Source organism: Rousettus aegyptiacus, unplaced genomic scaffold (genome assembly GCF_014176215.1).
Source record: "Rousettus aegyptiacus isolate mRouAeg1 unplaced genomic scaffold, mRouAeg1.p scaffold_m13_p_8, whole genome shotgun sequence".
NCBI lineage: Eukaryota > Metazoa > Chordata > Mammalia > Chiroptera > Pteropodidae > Rousettus > Rousettus aegyptiacus.
Window position 1 is genome coordinate 49,021,681 of NW_023416311.1, and position 20,514 is coordinate 49,042,194.

The window sequence follows — 20,514 nt, forward strand, 5'->3', positions numbered from 1 at the left end:
TCCAAGAGAGAAACCTGGTGATGCATTCCCCATTAAATCCACCCAGGAGCTCACTTAACTCTGATAGACTGCTCTTACAGAACAAAGTAGAAAAGCACAAGGGAAACAGTGGGAAGGAGGAACAAAGGAACTGAAGGATAGTAACAGAGCATCTAGGCACAATACCATTTTTGTACTATATACGGTGTTATGAGAAAAGAAAATGGTAACTTGTCTAGTTTACAGGTCATTCGAGGTTTTAAATTGAGACCCAAAATACACTAGAATATTACCAATATGATTCAATAGATGATATGTGTGATTCAATTTAAAATTCAATTACTCAGCTTAAATATTGGCAAAAATAAGTTCAGTAAATGAATATTTTTGATTTAGGCAAAGAACATGCATTTTTTTGTTTGTTTGCTCTTAAGAAAGATATTTTCCTACCTTTATAAAGTGACGTACAATTTCACACACATATTTTTTAATATCCCCACTTTCTAGGAGTAATTTAGGTATAATATTTTGTTGAAGTAGTACTAGAGTATCATTAAGTTCCTATACTATATCACCACATATTTTATTGCCTTAGCATAGTCTAAGGGAAAACACTTAATATAGAAAAATCAAAATTATTTAAAAAGAATAATAGTATATTTGACCAATAAATTCTCTTTTGAAAATGTTTGGATAGACTGAACAAAGTATTTGATTCTAGTGGACTCAAGCCCTTCTACAGGACAATTTACCCTTGAACTAATCTTTTAGTTAATTACAAAAGAAAAAAGAAAAAAAAAAGTTGGTCTGTCATTGACCAGGTCTTTGAAGATGTGCTTTAATTTAAACATATTAAACCAGACTGATCTTTTCAACAATTTTTTGAAAACTTTTAAAACATTAAAATCTTATCATTTAGGTCCTTACCTGTGCCATTTATAAAGTTCTTAATTATGAATAGAGTTCAAACATGAAAATATTATTCATAATAGCCTGGTTTACAGATTTCAGGTGAAGGAAAATTAAGCAGAGAAATTTTTGATTTGTTATGTGAGAAACTAGATCAAATAGACCTTTATCACTCTGAAGACTCCCTTTTTTGATCATTCCTTTTTCTTGGAGAAAAAAAGGAGATATTTAATCACCTGTGACTATTATGCAAGTTATATCAAGTACTGCTTTTCCCTTCCCAACAATAAGTTTCATATATTACAAATACAGAATACTTCAAGTTTTTACATTCCCATGAGAAGTTTGTCCAGAAACTACTTACTTCAGCATGCTTCTATTAGAAAATAGAGATACCTTCCCTCAGTATCCCAAAGAAGGTAACAAAATCGAAATTAGTGATCACTATAAACATTACCTCCAATGACGTAAGGATGTTCAGACTGTCTATTCCCATGGGCCCATCATTTCTACCTTAAGTGAAGTAATAAAAGAAATCAAAATAACTACCCTATTGGAAGTCTCTGTTAGCTAATTGTCCTGGTGATCTAAGACAGCTCAGAGATTCAGCAACTACTCAGACATTATTCATTCATCAACGTATCCTTGGCACTTATCTTGCCCCCATGCTGTTTAAAGCACTAAAGATACATCAGTGAACAAAACAGACAAAATTGCCTGCTTTCAAGAATCCTGAGCAGATTATGGGGTCTCTATGAGCCATTATAAGAACTCAGGCAATTAATCAAAAAAATAAAAATAAAAAAGAAAGAAAAAAAATATATATATGGCACTCTAATAAGAGTTTGAACAACAATACATGATCTAACATGTTATAGTTCATAATCCGACTTCTCTGTGGATATTAAGCAGTGGAGGAAAAAGTGAGAGCAGGGAAAATAATTAAAAGGATATTACACTAAACAATGAGAGATAACAAGGTAAAAATGCAATACGACTAATAATCATATAGGGTATATATTTAAGATGTAGCCAACAGGATTTTCTAATAGACTATGTGAGAGCCATGAGGGAGAGAGAGAGAGAAACAAAGAGAGAGAGAGAAAAGGAGGAGCGAGTGTTGGAAGTCTGCCATTAACAGGGATAAAAGAAGTGTGGGTAAAGTTTAAATATGATGGAGCATAGGAATGAAGAAAAAATAAAGAAACAATCAAAATCCTTGAACCAGTCTTTCTCAGCACTTTAAAATTTTGTCTTCATGTTATTTATAAAAACCAAAGTAAATTCTAGAGCAGAAGCAAAGTTGACTCAAAACTGTTCAGTTTTAAAATAAGGCCATATCCATAATCACCACAAAGAGAACACAAATATGAGAAGAGAACTAGAAGAAACTTTTAGACTACTGGCAGCAAAATGAAAATTATTGGGTATCATATGAATAAGAGAGCTCTTTTATGTTCTGCCCAGCACATTCTTATTTGTATGTAAAGGCAGGAAGACTCCCTCATACAGGCAATTCCCAAGACACCAACTGGGAATCCTACAATTTAACTCAATCCTGACACTGTTTACCCAGAAGTAGCATCAGATTCCACAGGTTAAGAGTTCAGTCCAAGACTGACACCTTTCTCTCACTTCAGACATCAGTCACAAGACCATATTGTCTGTTATCTGTGCTTCTGACCACTGGCTATAGATTGGAGATTCTCATGAGACCCTCCTTAGGTTTGATCAATTTGCTAGGGTAGCTCACAGAACTCAGAGAAACATTTTACTCACTAGATCATATGTTTCTATTATAAAAGAATATAATGCAGGAAGAGCCAGAGAGAAGAGATACATAGGGCAAGGTATATGGAAAGGAGCAGAGCTTCCATATTCTCTCCAGGTGCACTACACTCTCCACATCTCCATGTATTCACCAACCAAGAAGCTCTCTGAATCTTGTACTTTTGAATTTTTATGGAGCCCTCATTACATAGGCATGATTGATTCTATTGTTGGCCCATCCACCAGGCCCTCTTCCTTCCCTGGAGGTGAAAGGCATCAGACTGAAAGCTCCAACTGTCTAATCCTGTGGTTGGTTCTGCAGGCAACCAGAGCCCATCCATAAGTGCTTTCTAAAATTCACCTGTTCAACATAACAAGACACTTTTATGGCTCTCATCACTTAGGAAATTCCAAGGGTTTTAGCTCTGTGCCAGAACTGGAAATAAAGACCAAATATATATTTCTTATAAAGTACCATATTACAGATCTTTTAAGCTTTTCCCCAGTAAGAGACATATGGTTATACTCTATCATGTCCATCCATGTGTCCTCAAAGACATTGTCTTACAATGAGTGAATAGTTGAAATTTTCTCAAAGTAAGTATGCTAATTGATCATCCAAAGATGCTAAGCATAAATTTATAATTTTCATAGCTATAGAAAGTAAACAAAAAAGGGAGAGAAATGTTTTAATAGGTCATGCATTCTATTATCCAATACTATACATTTCTGTAATCATTGTAGAGATTTAAGATGAACTATTTATTCCCGCAGTCATTTTAAGGGTATGAGCCCAACTGGTAAAATAATTATGTCTCTAATCCTTTTGTAGGAGCATAACCCACTTGTCCCTGGAGTTGATTTATATCATCTCAGAAATTCTAAGAAAATTATTCTGATACTGCATTAATGTAGCATGTATACTAAATAGATGTTTCCCTACTTGTGCTTAAATATATCAGTGTGTCCACTTCCAAAATATAAGAATGCACTATGTTACTTTTTAAAATATAGTTTAGCCCTAAAAATCTGCCATTCTCTCTCTCTCTCTCTTTTTTTTTTTTTTTTTTATCCCGTCACCTGACAAACCTCCACCCAGACCAGGCCTCCATATCCTGGTCACCCTGCCCCCAGTCCCCACCCCTGTCCCCTTACCCCAGCCCACTCCCTCCCAAGCTAGTCCCCCTCTGGCTGGGCAAGGACCTCAGCCTTTGTTCTGGCATTATTTCTGTATATAATTAACCAATTAATAAGTCTTGTCACTCCAAACATAATTTTTAAATTAAATCTAATTACTATTGTAAAATTATTTACATCGATGACTCTCCTAATCATTTAGATAACTCAAAGTATTTAACATAAGAAGCTAATAAAATCCAAATATCTTAGTTACACAGCCTATATGTAAATAATCTGAGCTAAACTTAGGTTGGCTATGGGGAATAGTGGAGCTGAAAATGATACCTAGTTTTCTTATAATTTTGATTAAAATTATCTTTATATTCTAGCTCTACAAATTTTATTTTCATAGGTATACTCCTCGTAGGTCTAGCCTTCCCCCTGATAATTAGCAACTTCTAAAGGCAGCAGAGGACAAAACAGCCTGGATTTGACCAATGGTCACAAGGTCTGGATATCCAGCAGACTAAAGATAACATTTTGACTTAAATAATGTTTTAGCTCCTAATCTTAAGGTGGAGTGACCCCCTGGCTACTTTCTTATGAAACCAGACAAAGGAACACCACAGCAGACCTCAGAACTGTCCTCAAGACCTGAAGAAATGATTTATTACACTTACCTCATCTCTGATCAATCAGATCTCAGTACAATTCCGAACCCTCTAAACCATGATGTCTTGTGATTTTGCCTATATAATCTGTAAACTACACTCCATCAGAGAGTCAGGTCTTTAAAGCAACCATGGATTCTCCAATTCAATATTAAAACTATTTTTCTTTCTATATTGTAAACCCTTGTTCATGAATTTCTTTGGGCCAGTGTGTGCAGGCAGACAGATGTAAATACTGAGGTCTTAGAAACGAAAAGGGCCTTAGAGAAAGTTTATACCTTTACTCATTTAATAGATAAGAAAATAAAAACCAAAAGTGGTTTTGGTATGAACTTAAGGACACTGAATCTTAATGAAATCATTAAATATTTGAACACAAATATCTTTCTGCTATGTACTTATTGCTTACTTAAAACGATATTTATAATATATATGGCTGTGTAACAGAAAGGAAACTTTTTAAGAAAGAAAATAAACATATTATTCTGCACATTTCCTGAAGACACTATGAAGAATATATGCAAGAGAACCTAGAAAGCCACTTCGTTTTTTCAGTTTCTCTATTTCTTCCCTTACCCCTTACATGCACCTCCCACAGACTTCTCCTTCTCTCAAGAAATGAAGGCATTGCTCTGCATCCCTCTAGGTGAACATAAAAAATAGCAGCCAGAGTTAATCCAGTCTCTCTCTTTTGATATTCTGATTTCCCCATTCCTAATCACTAAGGAGATATTAAATACCAGTTTGAATTTAAAGATCTTTTCCTAGCAACTGAGTTTTGATTATTGAGGGACATGCTACTGTTACTGTTACTTCAGTTCAATCTTTCCTTCATCTCAGGTTGATGATAGCAGTAGGAAAATCAGACTATCATATTCTCAAATACACTGTGATTAAAGAAGGGCTCATCCCTTTTCAAGTCTGCCCACTCTTGAGAAGAATTATTAATATGATGGATAGGTATAAGGCACAATACAGTGGTGAGTAATCAAACTGCTGATATGCCAGGTCTATGAGAAATGAATAAATGAATAAAAAACTACGCCAGACTAGACAAATCATAAATGTCTGAGGTAAAATATCTTTAGCAAAAGCTTATATTCTTGTGAGTGTTGATGGCTCTAGATTCCTAGTTCATGACCCACGGACAGAGAGAAGTAGAATCCTCCTCACCCCAATTAAGCCAAAGTGTGTGGTATGAAGTCACTTCTTGGGGCATTCAGTCACCTCCACTCCCATCTCGCCTACATCTTTCATATGTCATGGCTATTTAATGCTCACCAAGAACCTAGATCCTACTAGGCAATACCACTTTTACTACTGATGGAAATCAGAAAATGTTTACTAGTTATACCCCATTGAGGCCATTTAGTTTGAAGGATATCCATCTGTTGAAGGATACTTTGGTTGTTTCCATGTCTTGGTCACCGTGAATAATGTTTCTATGAATATTGGGGTGCATATATCTTTACAAATAAATGTTTTCAAAATTTGGGGGTAGATACCTAGAAGAGGGATTGCTGGCTCCTATGGTAATTTGATTCTTGATCCCTTTTTGTCTTAGATACAATTTACTTTTTATGCTAAGAAAGGATTAGTTGGATTAGTTAAAGGAAACATCTATCTGTCATGCAAAACTTAAATCAGATAGAACCTTGGATGGTATGTGATATCAAGTAAACTTGAATACAGTGACTAATAATTCTGAATGTCTGTCATTAAGTCTATAACTTACCACTAAAAATAAACTATGAAATCTTCTAAAAACAGTCCTTTTGACTAGAGTTTAGAACAGGGTTGGGTAATTAGTTTAGAGGTTGCATTGGAAGAAAAAGGAAAGCAAGTTATCAAATTTTTAAAAGTTTTCATTTTTTTTAATTTGTTCTAACCATTTTCAAATGACTAAAACATATTTCATAATATACACTAAATATTTTCTATAACTGTGAAATATGAGCAATTATTCACATGTACTAGTATTAACAATCAGTATAAACCAAACATGATTACTTTGGTGCTGATTAGGTTAAAGTGTTAATGGCTTTATTAGACAGCTGTTTCTGCAGTAATGTTATTTAATACACTACTCTAAACTTTTAGTGGCTTTATGACAGCAATGGTTTCTGTCCCTGCTCTTGTGTTGTTTGGGGTGGCTCAGCTTCAAGGTACAGATTGGGTTCAAGTCTTTTCTGCATATCTCTCATTCTGAAAACAGTGACAAGGTAGATGACAGAAACATAATAATAGGATGATTAAAAGCATAAGCTTTTGAGGAACTAGCAACTACAACTTCCTGAGTAGTTAAAAAGTATTTCACAAAGGTGTAGTATTGATAATGTTTAATCTGAATCTTAAAGGATAAATATAATAATATTCTAGAAAGAGAGAAAAAGTATATTCAAAACTATGAATATATGAACTACCTCTTATTATATGAATAATTTTTCTGTGATAGACAGCAGTTTAGATCGTTCATTAATTTATCCTCGATTGACAAGTATGTAGCAAGCAATGTGCTAATGGTATGAATAAAAAGGAGAAAAATAAATAGACATGGTCCTTATTCTCCCAGGCCTATGAGGGAGATAGCCAAAAAATCACATCAATGAATATCTAATTACTGACTTAGATAAGGGTTCTAAAGGAAATTTTCACAATTCTATGAAAATATGCAATAGAGAGCCTGATGTAGACTAGGCTCAGTAGGCACAACTTCCCCCAAAAGTGATGCTTCTGGCAAAGATATGAAAGAGTTAACTGGAGAGAAGGAAGAGTTTACGGGCAGATAAGAAATGTGTGAAAAAGCAATGAGATTGAGAAATAATTGGAAATGTCATGGTAAGGGAGAGAAAACAAGGGGAATTCTGTTTTATGCTATTTTATATCTTTTTTTTAGTTTTTTTTTCTTCTTCTCAGTGGTATGCACATGGGTCTCTCAAATGGTCAACACAAAATTAAGAGATTAGAAAAATTATCTTCTGAATAATGCAAGTGTTGCCTTTACTTCATAGTTTCCTGTCATCATTTCATTAACAACTGATTCTGAAGGACAGCAGAATATAGAATCCTGATTTATTTAGGATCTTTAAACATGCAAATATGTATTATAGTTGTGTTTTTCCTTTTCCATAAGCATCATGATGTGGAAGTGATTAATACTTGAAAAGGGGAACATTTATTCTTTTGGGTAAACAGGTAACAGCACTTTTTATTATTTTGTTTCCTGTGCGTGTTTTTTTTATTATGTTTCATTTACATATATTTAAAAAATGAATAAAGATGTACTATAAAAGTCACATTTAGACTAAGAAATGACAAATAAACTATCATATCCTTATAAATAATCTCTTCCACAATAAAATTAAATTTCTCAAAAATATCCACTTTGTTTAATTTAAATTCTAGGATAGAAAACTGGAAATTTCCCTGGGTCATGGTACAAATCTGTATGTTTGTGTCATAACAGGCTTCTCAGTCATGTGTCTCTCTTAATACATATGACAGATGACATCCAAAGTAGTAAAAATTATGCAGCTATATGTACTGATGATCTAGGCTATGCCTGTATTTTATGTAGTAAGTGTTTTTCATGGGTAAATATTCTTTATGAGTAAACAGAATTCTACAAACATAATGTTGATTCCAAATCATTTTTTTCATGTTATTGTTAAAGCCAATGATCAGATACATTTAGTTGCACCATATTCTTCTAAATCTCTCTTCTGAATAATTGATTTTTCTAATATCTAATCATGACACACAATATAGAAGCACTGGCAGGCTTATCCAAAGTTAAGTCAAAGAGTTAAAAGAAAATGATCCCAAGTAATATAAAAACAACCTCCTTGATGTTCTAAGAATTATTAACAATTTGATTAGATTAATTTTGATTCTAGTCCAAGTCCCTTTAATCAACCTAGGCCCAGAATTCTAGAAAATACAGAAAGTCGTATAAGCCTAGATCCTCTCTACTCTAATGAGCCCTGAGAATCAGAATAAAAATTGCAAAGCCACCAGAAAAGCAGGATGATACAGCAACTGTGGTATTAGAAAAACGTTCATTCAAATTCCAGCTCTCCTATCTACTAACCTTGACTTGTGTTAATGTCAATTTTACAACTTTTAAATTGAATATGGTCTTGCCTTGCAAAAATACAAAATGTAATGTATGCAAAGCATTTAATACAGAATCTGACACGTGATACATGTTCAGTAATAGTAGCTAATATTATAGGAATAATAAAACAAAAATTCAGGTGTGCTCTGGTGTAGAATTAGTTAATCCTCAACCTTAATCCTGAGTACTTTGATTTCTCTAGGTTTCTTCTGGCTACTTGATGAACCAGAGGTTATGTAAAGCTTACTTACAAAGATGTTTCAAATGCAGATATTCTTACAGATTTTCATAAGATATCTTTGCAATTGTGGCTTAACATCAACTGCTTGATGCTGGCAGCCATGGTTGTCAGCCTGGCAACTGGTGTCCTTGCCTGCAGCATTGTGAGAGTTTTCTGGCACTCCTGCACTCCACAGTGCTTGCCTAGGCAGGGACATGCTGTTGCCAGTGGAAATCCCAGGCTTTCTGGCATGGCAGATATTCAAACTACTACTCTAACAGAGCCCAAGGCTGTGGCTCCCAAAGCCCCATAAACTGGGAGAGTCTTTTGCCAAGAGCCCCTTTGTTACAACGGACAGCAAGAGCCCTGACTATCAAGGGACATCTTTAAGGGGCTGTGTGCTAAAGCCTGGCAGGCAGCCACTTTGAGAGGTTTTTGAGACCTGATTGTTGTATTTTTCCAGAATTAAAGAAAAACCCACATACTCACAGTTTGAAAATCATTTTATCAGTCATGTTCCCTTTCAAAATATGCTTTGTCACATGGGTTTAATGATACAAATATCTGAAGCCTAAAAATAGTTTGGTTTTGTAAAAGAGAGAGAGAAAAAAACTAGCCTAGATCTAAAATTCAGCTTTCTTTGAGATAAAAAGACTAAAAATAGAGACAAAAATATAATTCTTACCTACAAAAACAGCAGAGAAGTACTGATACATTATTGTGGAGTGAATCAGGGTTATATACCAGATATTTGGCTTTATGTTCCTTTTAAAATAGCATTCCTGTCCATTCTTATTAAGTTTGGACTGCTCCCAAGAGCTCCTTTGTGACTAATTTAACACCTGTGAAGTCACAGCAATACTAAGTATAAATTCATTGCCTACTGCAAGGATAATTTTGTTTTACTCCAAAGGTATTGCAATAATTAGTGAAATGTCATAAAAGTTCATATTGGCTTAAATAACTTTATTCATTTTTTCCATCAATTAATTAGAGAATAATTTTATGACTTAAATAAAAGACTCTTTGATTTTATATATGAAAAGTTAGGTTGGAAACAAAACTGTTTAACTATATAAAAAGCACCTAAAATAATGACTTAAAAAAAACTGAATACTAATTAAAGCATTGTGTGAGGCTAAAACTTAAGGCCTTCTTCCAGTCTTCCTTTTCACTTTTAATCTCCTTTTGCTTTATCAAATATATTTTGCTAAACATTGTTGGGATGGGTGTTATGTAAATTATTCTATTAGTTACATGAACCTATCAAAACACATAATTATACGGCAGTATATACTGAATTATATTGAGTAGATACTTTTTAATTCTTGTAGGTTATATTATACATGTAATATTTTGGACTTAAAGTAGAAATCAGCAAGAGAGAACTTGATTGGATCCTAATAGAATAAAATAAAGCTAAAAGCAAAGATGTTGAAAATCCATTATTCTAGCCTATGGAATTTTAAGGACATTCAAAGAATTTAAAAATATGTTCTTATTCAAAGCAAATTTAAGTTAACACATATCTAAAGCAGATTTAATATGTTGAAGTCTTTAACTGTGGGTTATATTAATATATATTAGATACTGTAGTTTAAAAATAAAATATGTCAAGCCTTTAAGCATTGTGGATTTTTTAATTAAGCACACATATCTCTATGCATCTAGAATTTAACTAGTATTATATTATGAGGTTACTTGTAAAAAAAATTAAGAAAATCAAGTGGATGTTAGTTATAATTAATATTTATTTTGTGCTCACTATGCATCAGATATTCTTTTCAGTTAGGCCAAATATTAAGTATAATATAAATTAAAATTAGAGCTTATAAGTATCTCATACTCGAAGGCCCACAAGGGCCATAGAAGTAATGTAAATGAATGGAGCTGGACTGAAGGAAAGAGGCGCAAACTGGTCAGAACTTGTAAAAGAAAGTATATGTCCATCTAAAAGCACTAAAGCTTACAAAAAATTATAATTATTATATGGATTAAGACCAATATACTTTGAGGTCTGCTTTGGTTAAAAAGATAGAAAAGAGTTTCTCTTTAGCATTCAACATGGAAATTATACAGTTATTAATTCATCAATAAGAAAGTAAAATACAATAATTGATGAAAAAACATTTGAAAGGTATGCAGCAAAATTTAGAAGCAAGGCAAATTGGTCAATCATTCTGCATATTTACTCAAAATATCTTTGATTTCTGTGGGCTAGACAAAGAACAGAAAAGATGGATTTTTTTCCCTTAATATTAATAAACATGGATGCAAAAGAATGCATAGCAAGCTAAGGAGGAAAGTATTTCTAACTGACACTCTGCTACTTCCATGATCACATCTCAATTAGATATCATTTTCCCCCCTCAGGACTCTTAAAAATTTGCAATGTCACCAATATCAGTTTGCCAAGTCCAATGATTCCTTGTCCTCATTCAAAATTAACAGCAACTTGTCATATTTTATCTCCCTCTTTCTTAAAATATGTGCCTTATTTGACTTTTAGCATACCACAATCTCTTGGGTTTTTTTTCTCATTTTAATTATTTGAGTGATCCAGGACTCAAGTCTTTGGTCTTCCTCTTGTATCATGGTTAGGTGTCTCAAACTTAATATCAAATATTTCGTGATCCCACTTGAATGCCACCTCCCAAACACTTCTCTTTAAATCTACTCATTTCAATGAATAATCTTACCATTTACTCAATTGCTCAATCAAAAATTCAAGATATACCCTTCAATTCCCTTTCGTGTTCATATTCAATTCATCAGAGAGCTTTTCGAACTCTCCTATAATTCGCACCTCAAACATCCCTCATTGAGACCATTTTAAGTTTCTCATATACATATTACTGAAATCTTTGTTCAGAAGTCATCATTTAAAATCTCCATTCACTGCCCTCCCTATCTAACATATTCCTCACCATAGCACTCTCAATTTAATTATCTTCTAATATTTAACACTATTTGAAAGTATCTTAATCATTTTTAGTTAACTTGTTTATTTTCACCTTCTCTAGCTTAAAGACCATGAAAAAATAGCAAAGATCTTATTTTCTGTGTTAATAATATATCCCAAGTGTTAATAACAGCACCTACAATGAATGAATAATGGGTTATAAACATGATGGATTGGTTTGTAAAATAATTCTTATATGAATTAGAGATCTTAGCCATTATCAAGCTTTATAAAAACTTTCAAAAACCTAAGTTATCAAGAGACTCAGACAAAGAAAGAATCCTGTAGCATTGACGACAGCTCCCCAAATTCTCCATTCCTTCATTGGACATACACTTTCTGGTCCAGTGTAGACAAAGTCATTCAATGAGTTACATTATGTTATTAGCCCACATCATGGAGAGAGATTAGATTATAAAAAATGTTCATTTTATATTCCAGTTTATACGAACTTTTCTAGGGGGCATGAGTCATAATACCATAAATTCTGGGTTTTAATGACTATAAACAATATCAAAACTAGGAAACTTGTTAAAACATTTCACAGATAAAAGACCTCCTTTTTATAAATATTATCTGACCATTTACCTGGAGGCCCAATAATCATTGTGACCAAATTAGACAGGTTTGTCTGCTTTTCTCTCCACTGGCATTGTAGCCAGGATAATCATAGAAGTGGATCACACTCCAGCTGCTTTAATTTCCTCCTCAGTATGCATGGCTAGATCATAGATGATGAGGGTTTGATTAGAGGGTCAAGAGAGGTAAATAATTACCAGATCATGAAGGGCCTTGTGTAGCAGGCTAAAGAGCTTAACTTTTATCCACTGAAAGGTTTTGAACAAGGAAACAATTTAATCAAATTGAGATTTTTTTTTTTAAAGAAACATCACTCTTAGAGCTCCCTAGTTTGTTTTTCAGCCTTTAATCTCGCCCCTCACTAAATACTATCAAGTTTTTTAAGGTATGTTCAATTGCACTGTGATCTATGCACATTCTGATCTCAATCTCGATGTTGGGAGAGATTATAGGGTAGGATGTTTGCTATAAATTCAGTTAGTTATCAGTACTCTATCATATTCAGAAAATTTTCTTTAACTCCCTAGGATTGTAGGAGATTTTGTTTGTGTTGTCATGTATGGGTATTGAATATATTTCTGTATCTAATAAAATGATCACATAAATTTTTCTTCTTAATTTTGTAAATGTGATGAACTAAATTGGTTGATTTCGTGATTCAGTAATAAATCTAATTTCATTTGGGGCCCCCCCCCCTGTATTGTTGAATTTAAATGACTATATTTTCCAAAACATTTTGCCTTTATTTCTGGAAAGGTATTGGCCTGTGAATTTTACATTCTTATAAGTTATTGGTAAGATTTAGAATCAAAGTTATGCTGATCTTATAAAATGAGTTAGAAAGTTCTTCCTCTTTTAATTTTTTTTCTCAATTAGCATTATTTCTTCCTTATATGAATCCACTGAAAAAGTTATCTGGGCTTAGGCTTATATGTTTTGGGAAACTCCTCTAAGAAAGTCATCTTTCCTTCTGTGAATGTTTTCTATCAAGTATTCCACAGCCTTAGTAAGTATATGAATATACAAGTTTCCTATTCCTGCTTGATTCTGTTTTGACAAGTTGTATATGTGAAATTTTCCATTTCATTTAAGTTCTGGTTAATTAGTATAACATTTTCCATAATATCTGTATTTCTTTTTGATATCTGCAGGCTCTACAGTGATATCTCCTTTATCATTCTAGGGGTTTATCAGTTTTATTAATTAAAAAAAAAACAGCTTTAAGCGTTGTTGACTTTCTACAATGTCATTTGTTTCGTTTAATGTCATTCATTTTTGTACTTATTTTTAAGGCTTTCTGTAATTTTAAGGGGAGGTGATTTATTAGCATTTTTCTAACTTATTAAGGTATATATTTAGATAATTAATTTTCAGCATTTTTGTTTCCAATAAATTCACTTAACAGTATAAATTTTGGTGTTAGCTCATTTCACTAATTTTGATGTTATAATATGTGAACACTAGGTTAAACATATATATCTATATATATATATGTTCTCATAAAGATGCAGGTTATTTGGAAGTGTATTGTTTAATATTTAAATACTTAGGGAATTTCTACATATCTAGACTTTCTTATATCCCAGTATTTACTATTTAGTAGTATATTTATTTTTTACAGAGATAACAATATTTGTCTTTTTATTGGAATATGTAGTTATATTTATTGTAATTACTGATTCTACTTCTATCATTTTACCATTCGCTTTATGTTTATCATAGCTGTTCTTTGTTCTTTTTTCTTCTATCTTGACTTCTTTAGATTAATAGTTCTTCATATTTCTCATCTATTAAAATTTAGTTTAGTTTATTTTTCTTTCAGTGGGTAGGAAAACAATTGCAACCTATATTTTTAACTTAGCATCTATTCTAAATCAGAACCTTTTTTATTTCTAAAAAAAATGCTGAAACCTTAGAACTTTTTATATCTATTTACCATCTGTCTTTTATCAAAAATAAATGAACTTGATTATACATATATTTTAAATTTCACAAAATTGTATTACTACTCTTTGATTCTGCCAATATTTTTATTTAATTTTCCTTTTACCCTTTTCAAGGTTGTTGATCTCATTATGCATTTTTATGTTTCTTTCTAGAAATATCTTCCTTCTTCCTGAAGTATACTCTTAAGTATTTCTTTCAGTACTTGGTTATGACAAATTCTCTCAACCTTCTTCCTTGTCAGAAAATGTTTCTCTTTTACCTCAATTTTGAAAAAAGAAAATTCTCTCAACACAGAATTCTATAGCAGTGGTTATCATCTTTTAGAACTCTGAAAGATATCTTATTTCCTTCTACATTTACTTTATTAAAAAGTTATCGAGTCATTTTTTCTGTTACATCTCTAAAGTTAATTTGTATTTTTTTTCCTTTGGCTGCTTTTATCTTTATCTTTTAAATTTGATTTAAATAGTATCTTTAGTTTTCAGTCACTTCATTATGATACACCTAATTTCTTGCTTTATTTATACTTACCAAGAGTGTTGTACACACTTGCATGTGTTTATAATTTTGTTCATGAATTCTGCATCTTTTTTGTTCTTTCCCTGAGTTTCTATCATTTTTCCCTCCTTGTTCCAGTCTGGATAACTTTTACTTGCATATGTTCCGGTCACTAATCATCTCTTTTCTTGTGTCTTCTCTTGTAAAGCTTATGTATTGCTTACTGTATTGCAGTATTTTATTTCCCCAATTCTCTTGTAAAGTTGTTCATTTTGACATATATTTTCTTAAATATATTCAACACCTTTATTTCAATGTCATTATTATATTTTGTGCATATATGTATTTCTTATGGATCTGTATAAAATTTTTCCCTTTTGTTTTTTTTCAGGCATGTCTTTCTGTCTCCCTAACATGTCCGATAATTTCATTTGAGTGTTGGATGTTATATACAAAATATTGCAAAGGTTCTGGATTATATCTATTCCTAGAAAGGAATTGATTTTATTCTATCAGGGAGTTAAAAGACAGACATTGTGATCAGCATTATCCAGTTTCTTACCTACTGTCAAGCTTTATCAACACTTTCAAAGATAAAGGCAATCAAGAGGCTCAGTGAAACAGAGAAGTCTGGGATATTGAGGGTAACTCTCTATATTCTTCATCTCTCATTGGGCATGTACTACTTAAATCAAATTTAAAAGAAATTATTGTCATTTTCCAGAGAGGCTTCCTTTGAGCCCTCTACCTAGAAACAGTCTTCTTACAAATAACATAATTTTTATCACAGTACTTACTACAACTACAATTTAATGAATATTTTTATAACCATTTGTCTCTTCTGCTAAGCATCTTTTTGTGGCATTCATGATTCATTCCCTCCTTAAAGGAAAATTCTACATCTAAGATTAACTTTATATGTAAAACCTATCTGTGAGTAGGATATTTAATTATATTAGCATTTAGAATATAGATATCCAACTAGTGACCTGTGTGCCAGCACTAATTAAGACTTCTCTCAGTACTAAATATTACTTTGAAGAGAAAAGATAGACAGACATTGGCAGTGAAAATTCTCCTAAACAGAAATTTCTCTAGTGAAGGCCATGATATAAAAGAGAATATTTAAATGCATGTTGTCTTCACAAAGCTGAAATGTGGGCAGACAGCTTATTGCTATTTTAATGGCACCTTGCAGAGATGAAATTAACATTTGATTTACATGAGTGTCCTTGGGCAGAGGCAATTGCGACTACTCATATCCACTGATAGAAGCTGAATTAGTTTTAACCTCTCAAAGAAATAATCTAAAAATCATAATGAAAAGCTAAATGCAGATGTCCACTTAACACATAGTGGTATATCAAGCAGTAAGAAAGAGAATATAGCATAATAATATTTTATAACTATTAAATAGCTGTCCTTTAAAAAATTAAATGAATTTTGAATGTGATAAACTAGTCAGAACGTGACTTTATCATTTTTAAAGTAATCTATAATTTAGTAATCATGAAACCATACAATTAGAAAACACTAGGGCCACAAACTCAGATGTCTTCAGGGGTCACTAAGGTTCTAAATATGAAGTAGCCAACATGACATTTTAAGAAGAAATAAGGACTGAGATTAACTAGAGAGTATATAACTTGTATACAGTCAATCATATTAATTGTTTTAAATTATTGTGCTGGCCAAATAAAATATGTACATAGATCAAATTAACCCATAGGCCACTGGCTTTTGATAGCACATTAGTTTAATTTCTTTTTGTATGTATCACACAATTTTTAGATAGGCAGGTGACTTGCCTATGGTCACAGAACAGGTTACTAACAAACATGGAAACTTTTTGTTTATTCTAATGATATTAAGTTACTGAAATCTTTTGTCCAAAATAGTTATAAATTTCTGTTTTGCATGATTCTATTAAGACATAATATATATGGAAATTACTGTCTTCTATGTTTATAAATAGAAACACCAATGGCTCTAAAATTAAGTGAATTACTGATACATCCCAGAATACAGAATAACATATTTAATTGGGCACCAAGTTTCATGTCGATTATATCATCAATAATTACAAATGCCTCTGGTAGAAAGCCTAAGTCTAGTGGGTTAAATATTGTCCCAGTCACCATCAATTAACTCCATCTAGAAGCTCAGATTGTAATCTCATTTGGAAATAAGATCTTTGAAGATGTACTTAAGGTGAAGTCATACCGTATTAGAGTAGGCCCTACCTCCAAGGGTTAATGTCCTTATAAGAAAATTACAGACACATGGAGACACACAAAGAAAAAGACCATATTGAGGTAGGAGTTACATTAGGGCACCCCATTCCCCAGCCCCCCAGCCACTAAAATGAAAAACAGCCTTGAACAATTATTTTGATGTGGTGAAACAGTTTTCTCATTTAAAACTTCCTGCTAAAGTGGAAAATAAAGAGGACAGAGAAAATGTCCTACATAAGCACATGCAGAAGGGCAGCTGATATGATCTAGAATTCACCTTTGTGTCATTATATGATCATTATAATAAATTCACTTTGCAGTTAAGGCTACTCCCATCATGAACCTAACACCATGACAGTTCTGAAAAGCCCAAACACGGCAAAAAATGGGGATGTCTCCCAGATTCCAAAAACAAAAACAAAAACAAAAAAAACCCACCTTTACATAAAGGGACTACCCCAAATCATCAATTTTCCATCCTTTAGTTAGATTAAATCCACAACGGGATGACCCAGCGGCCTTCTCTTGAGTCTGCTTTTGGGGCCGACTGCTTTGGGTAGCCTTCTCTCCCTTCTAAGGGTGTACTTTTGCTTTCAATAAAGTTAGTTTGCATGCAATTGCTAGCCATCTGTCTTTAATTCTTTGTCCACCTAATGCCAAGAACTGAGCTCCAGGAGTTCCAGACTCCCCAGAACCTGTAACAATATAACATTGGAAGCAGAGACTGGAGTGATGAAGGTATAAGGCAACAAATGTCAAGAATTGCCAATAACCATCTGAAAGTAGGAGAGAGCCATGAAACAAATTGACTCAGAATCTTCAGAAGGAACCACAACTCTTGAAATCTTGATTTCAGACTTCTAATCTCCTGAATTATAATAATAAAAAAAATTTTCAGTTGTTCTAAACCACCAGTTGCAGTACTTTGTTATGGCAGCCCAGGGAAATTAATGCATTGAAAAAATACATTTTTTTTGTTACTAATAAAAATTAAATAAAAACATGTTATAGTAGTATTCTTAACTAATGCAAGAATCTTAGAAATACATGAGAGAATAAAAGAGCAATATGTATCCAAAAACCACTAATTTACTTTTTCACCGTATTATTTTATTTCTCTATGTTAAAATAGCTATATTTACATAGATTTCAAAGTCATCCACATTAGTTTTAAGGTTTATAGTTTAAAAACTATTTCAGGAGGATTACTTTTCACTAAAATAAAAAAAAAAATGTATTTTAAGTATCTTAAGAACTCTTGCAACCTACAACCATGGTCTTGCTCCACTAGTGTGCAGGCGTTAATAAGCGACTAAAAGCAGAATCACATTTTCCTATATTTTTAAAGCCTTAGGAGTCGGTCTACTAGAAGGATAAAAGTCTTAATGTGAGTGACAGCTTATATAGAGTCTCTGTCAAGTGAAGTGGCAGGATCTTTGATTTTTGAAATTCAGGAATCCAATGTCTAGATGAGTTGGCATTCTTCTTGTGTGTATTTCACCTGAAAATGGTGATATCTGTCTATAGAAACTGAAGTGATCCAAGGGAGGACAAAAGGTATTTAAAAATATGTATAACAACATTTTCAGTAAAAGAGAAAAGGAAAATAGCTAGACATATATGACGGTGATTGAAGTTGAATATTAAAAGGGAGGCTTGATAGATGATCTTAAATCTTTTAACTAAAAATGAAAATAATACCATTTGGTGTATAAATATGACAATCTTAAAAGATATAAATATTAAATTGTTAAAATTAGTAGACAGGCTGATTAGAAATTTTAAATTCTATGAAAACCGTATAGTATTATATTTTCAAAACCAAAATATATGGAAAGATTGCCACCTATACTATGAAATCATTTTCACTCATTTATTAACTGGCAGCATACACACACACACACACACACACACACACACACACGCATGATTGATTTGATTAATAATTGATTTGATTAAGAAGAATCTGAATTCAAAAATTTAGACTTATTTTGGTTCAATAATATGGAATTCCTATTTTAGATGCAGATTATCTCTCTCTTTTTTTTTTCATCTTTCTCTTTATTCTCAAAATATAATAGTATTAAAAATCTAAGAGGTATCAGGCTGGTCCCTACATGGTTTCTGGTACTTTGTGGGAGGCAGAACTGAGCCTCCAGGAATGTGAGAATATCATCTCAAAAAGCTAACAGCAACTACTACTGTGTCAAGTTCAACAGCCAATGTCAAATCCTGAGGATATCCACGGACATGTAGTAGGGCTTGGCTTGAGCTCTGGCTCTTGTTAAAGAATAGAGGTGTACACTGTTTTGAGAAGACAACTGAGCAAAAGAGCACCTGGTACCAGAGGGGCCTAGTGAGAGAAGTGGGGAAGAGAAGGATAGAGATATTCCTCTTTTTCTTGCTACTGCTTAAGGACAGAGGCATATGACAGTGGAATGCTAGTCAGGTAGTGGAATGCTAGTCATAAGAATGGAGACAAACTGTTTCAACCCCTGCACAACTTGTTTCCTGGTCTTTAGTACTTCTTCATGGTTTGCTTTCTCAAGGCTTTCACAATCCATGATGACCTTGTTAGTGATGAGGGAGACACAGAAGACTCGAAGTCCACAGTGCTTTGCAACTATAACTTCTGGTACTGTGCTCATGCCAACAGCATCTGCACCAAGCTTCTGCAGCAGATGAGATTTTTCTGCAGTCTCAAAGTTGGGGCCTGTCACCATAACATAGGTGCCTTCCTGTACCTCTCTCTGCTCTCTCATTTGTTTCCAGGTACTGTGAGCCTTCTGCCTCATCTCTCAGTCATAGGCATCAGACATAGCAGAAAACCAAACTCCAAATCTTTCATCATTGGGTCCTATGCGAGGGTTCTCACTGCAAAGACCAGGTAGGTTGATGTGATCGTGAATTAGCATGATATTTCCACCCACAAACTTGAGATTGAGCCCTCCAGCTGCATTGATGACCACTAGGGTGTCCACACCCAGAACCTGGAAAACCCTCACTGGGAATGTCACCTTCCAGAGCAGGTAGCCTTCATACAGGTAGAACTTGCCCTGCATCATTACACAGGCTCTGGCATTCAGAAACTCAAATACAAGTCCACCAGCATGACCTTGTTTTGTACTTTGGGAGAAGTCTGGTATCTCACTGTAGTCAAAGATCTGGGTCAGAGTTAATTTATCAGTCAGATCTTCTAATCCAGAACCACAGACCACTGCCACTTGAGGTTGGTGCTTGGTGCAGGACAGAAGCCATTCTGCAGTGTTCTGATAATCTTCATATGTGAGTTGGATCTCCATATTCTCACCAACGCCCTCTAGATGAGCCTGCCCTTCTCAACTCAGTTCTGCTCTGCTAAACTACACTGTGATCACTGGTCCAGTCTGCACAGATAGTCCAGATTATCTAATTTTATGATAAACTTGGATTTTAATTTCAGGAATTCATTGAGACTAAGGCCAATTTTATATGTAAAACTATTGCTATTATCATTAATACTCTAAATA

General features: G+C 33.2%; 1 protein-coding gene across 1 annotated transcript; it reads right to left on the reverse strand.

Moving 5' to 3' along the window:
* Positions 1 to 19,446: 19,446 nt before the first annotated feature.
* LOC107520851 (purine nucleoside phosphorylase-like) lies at positions 19,447 to 20,307 on the reverse strand. Its single transcript, XM_036225627.1, is given in 1 exon segment — positions 19,447 to 20,307. A coding segment is annotated over 1 exon segment (861 nt).
* Between the last annotated feature and the right edge of the window lie 207 nt (positions 20,308 to 20,514).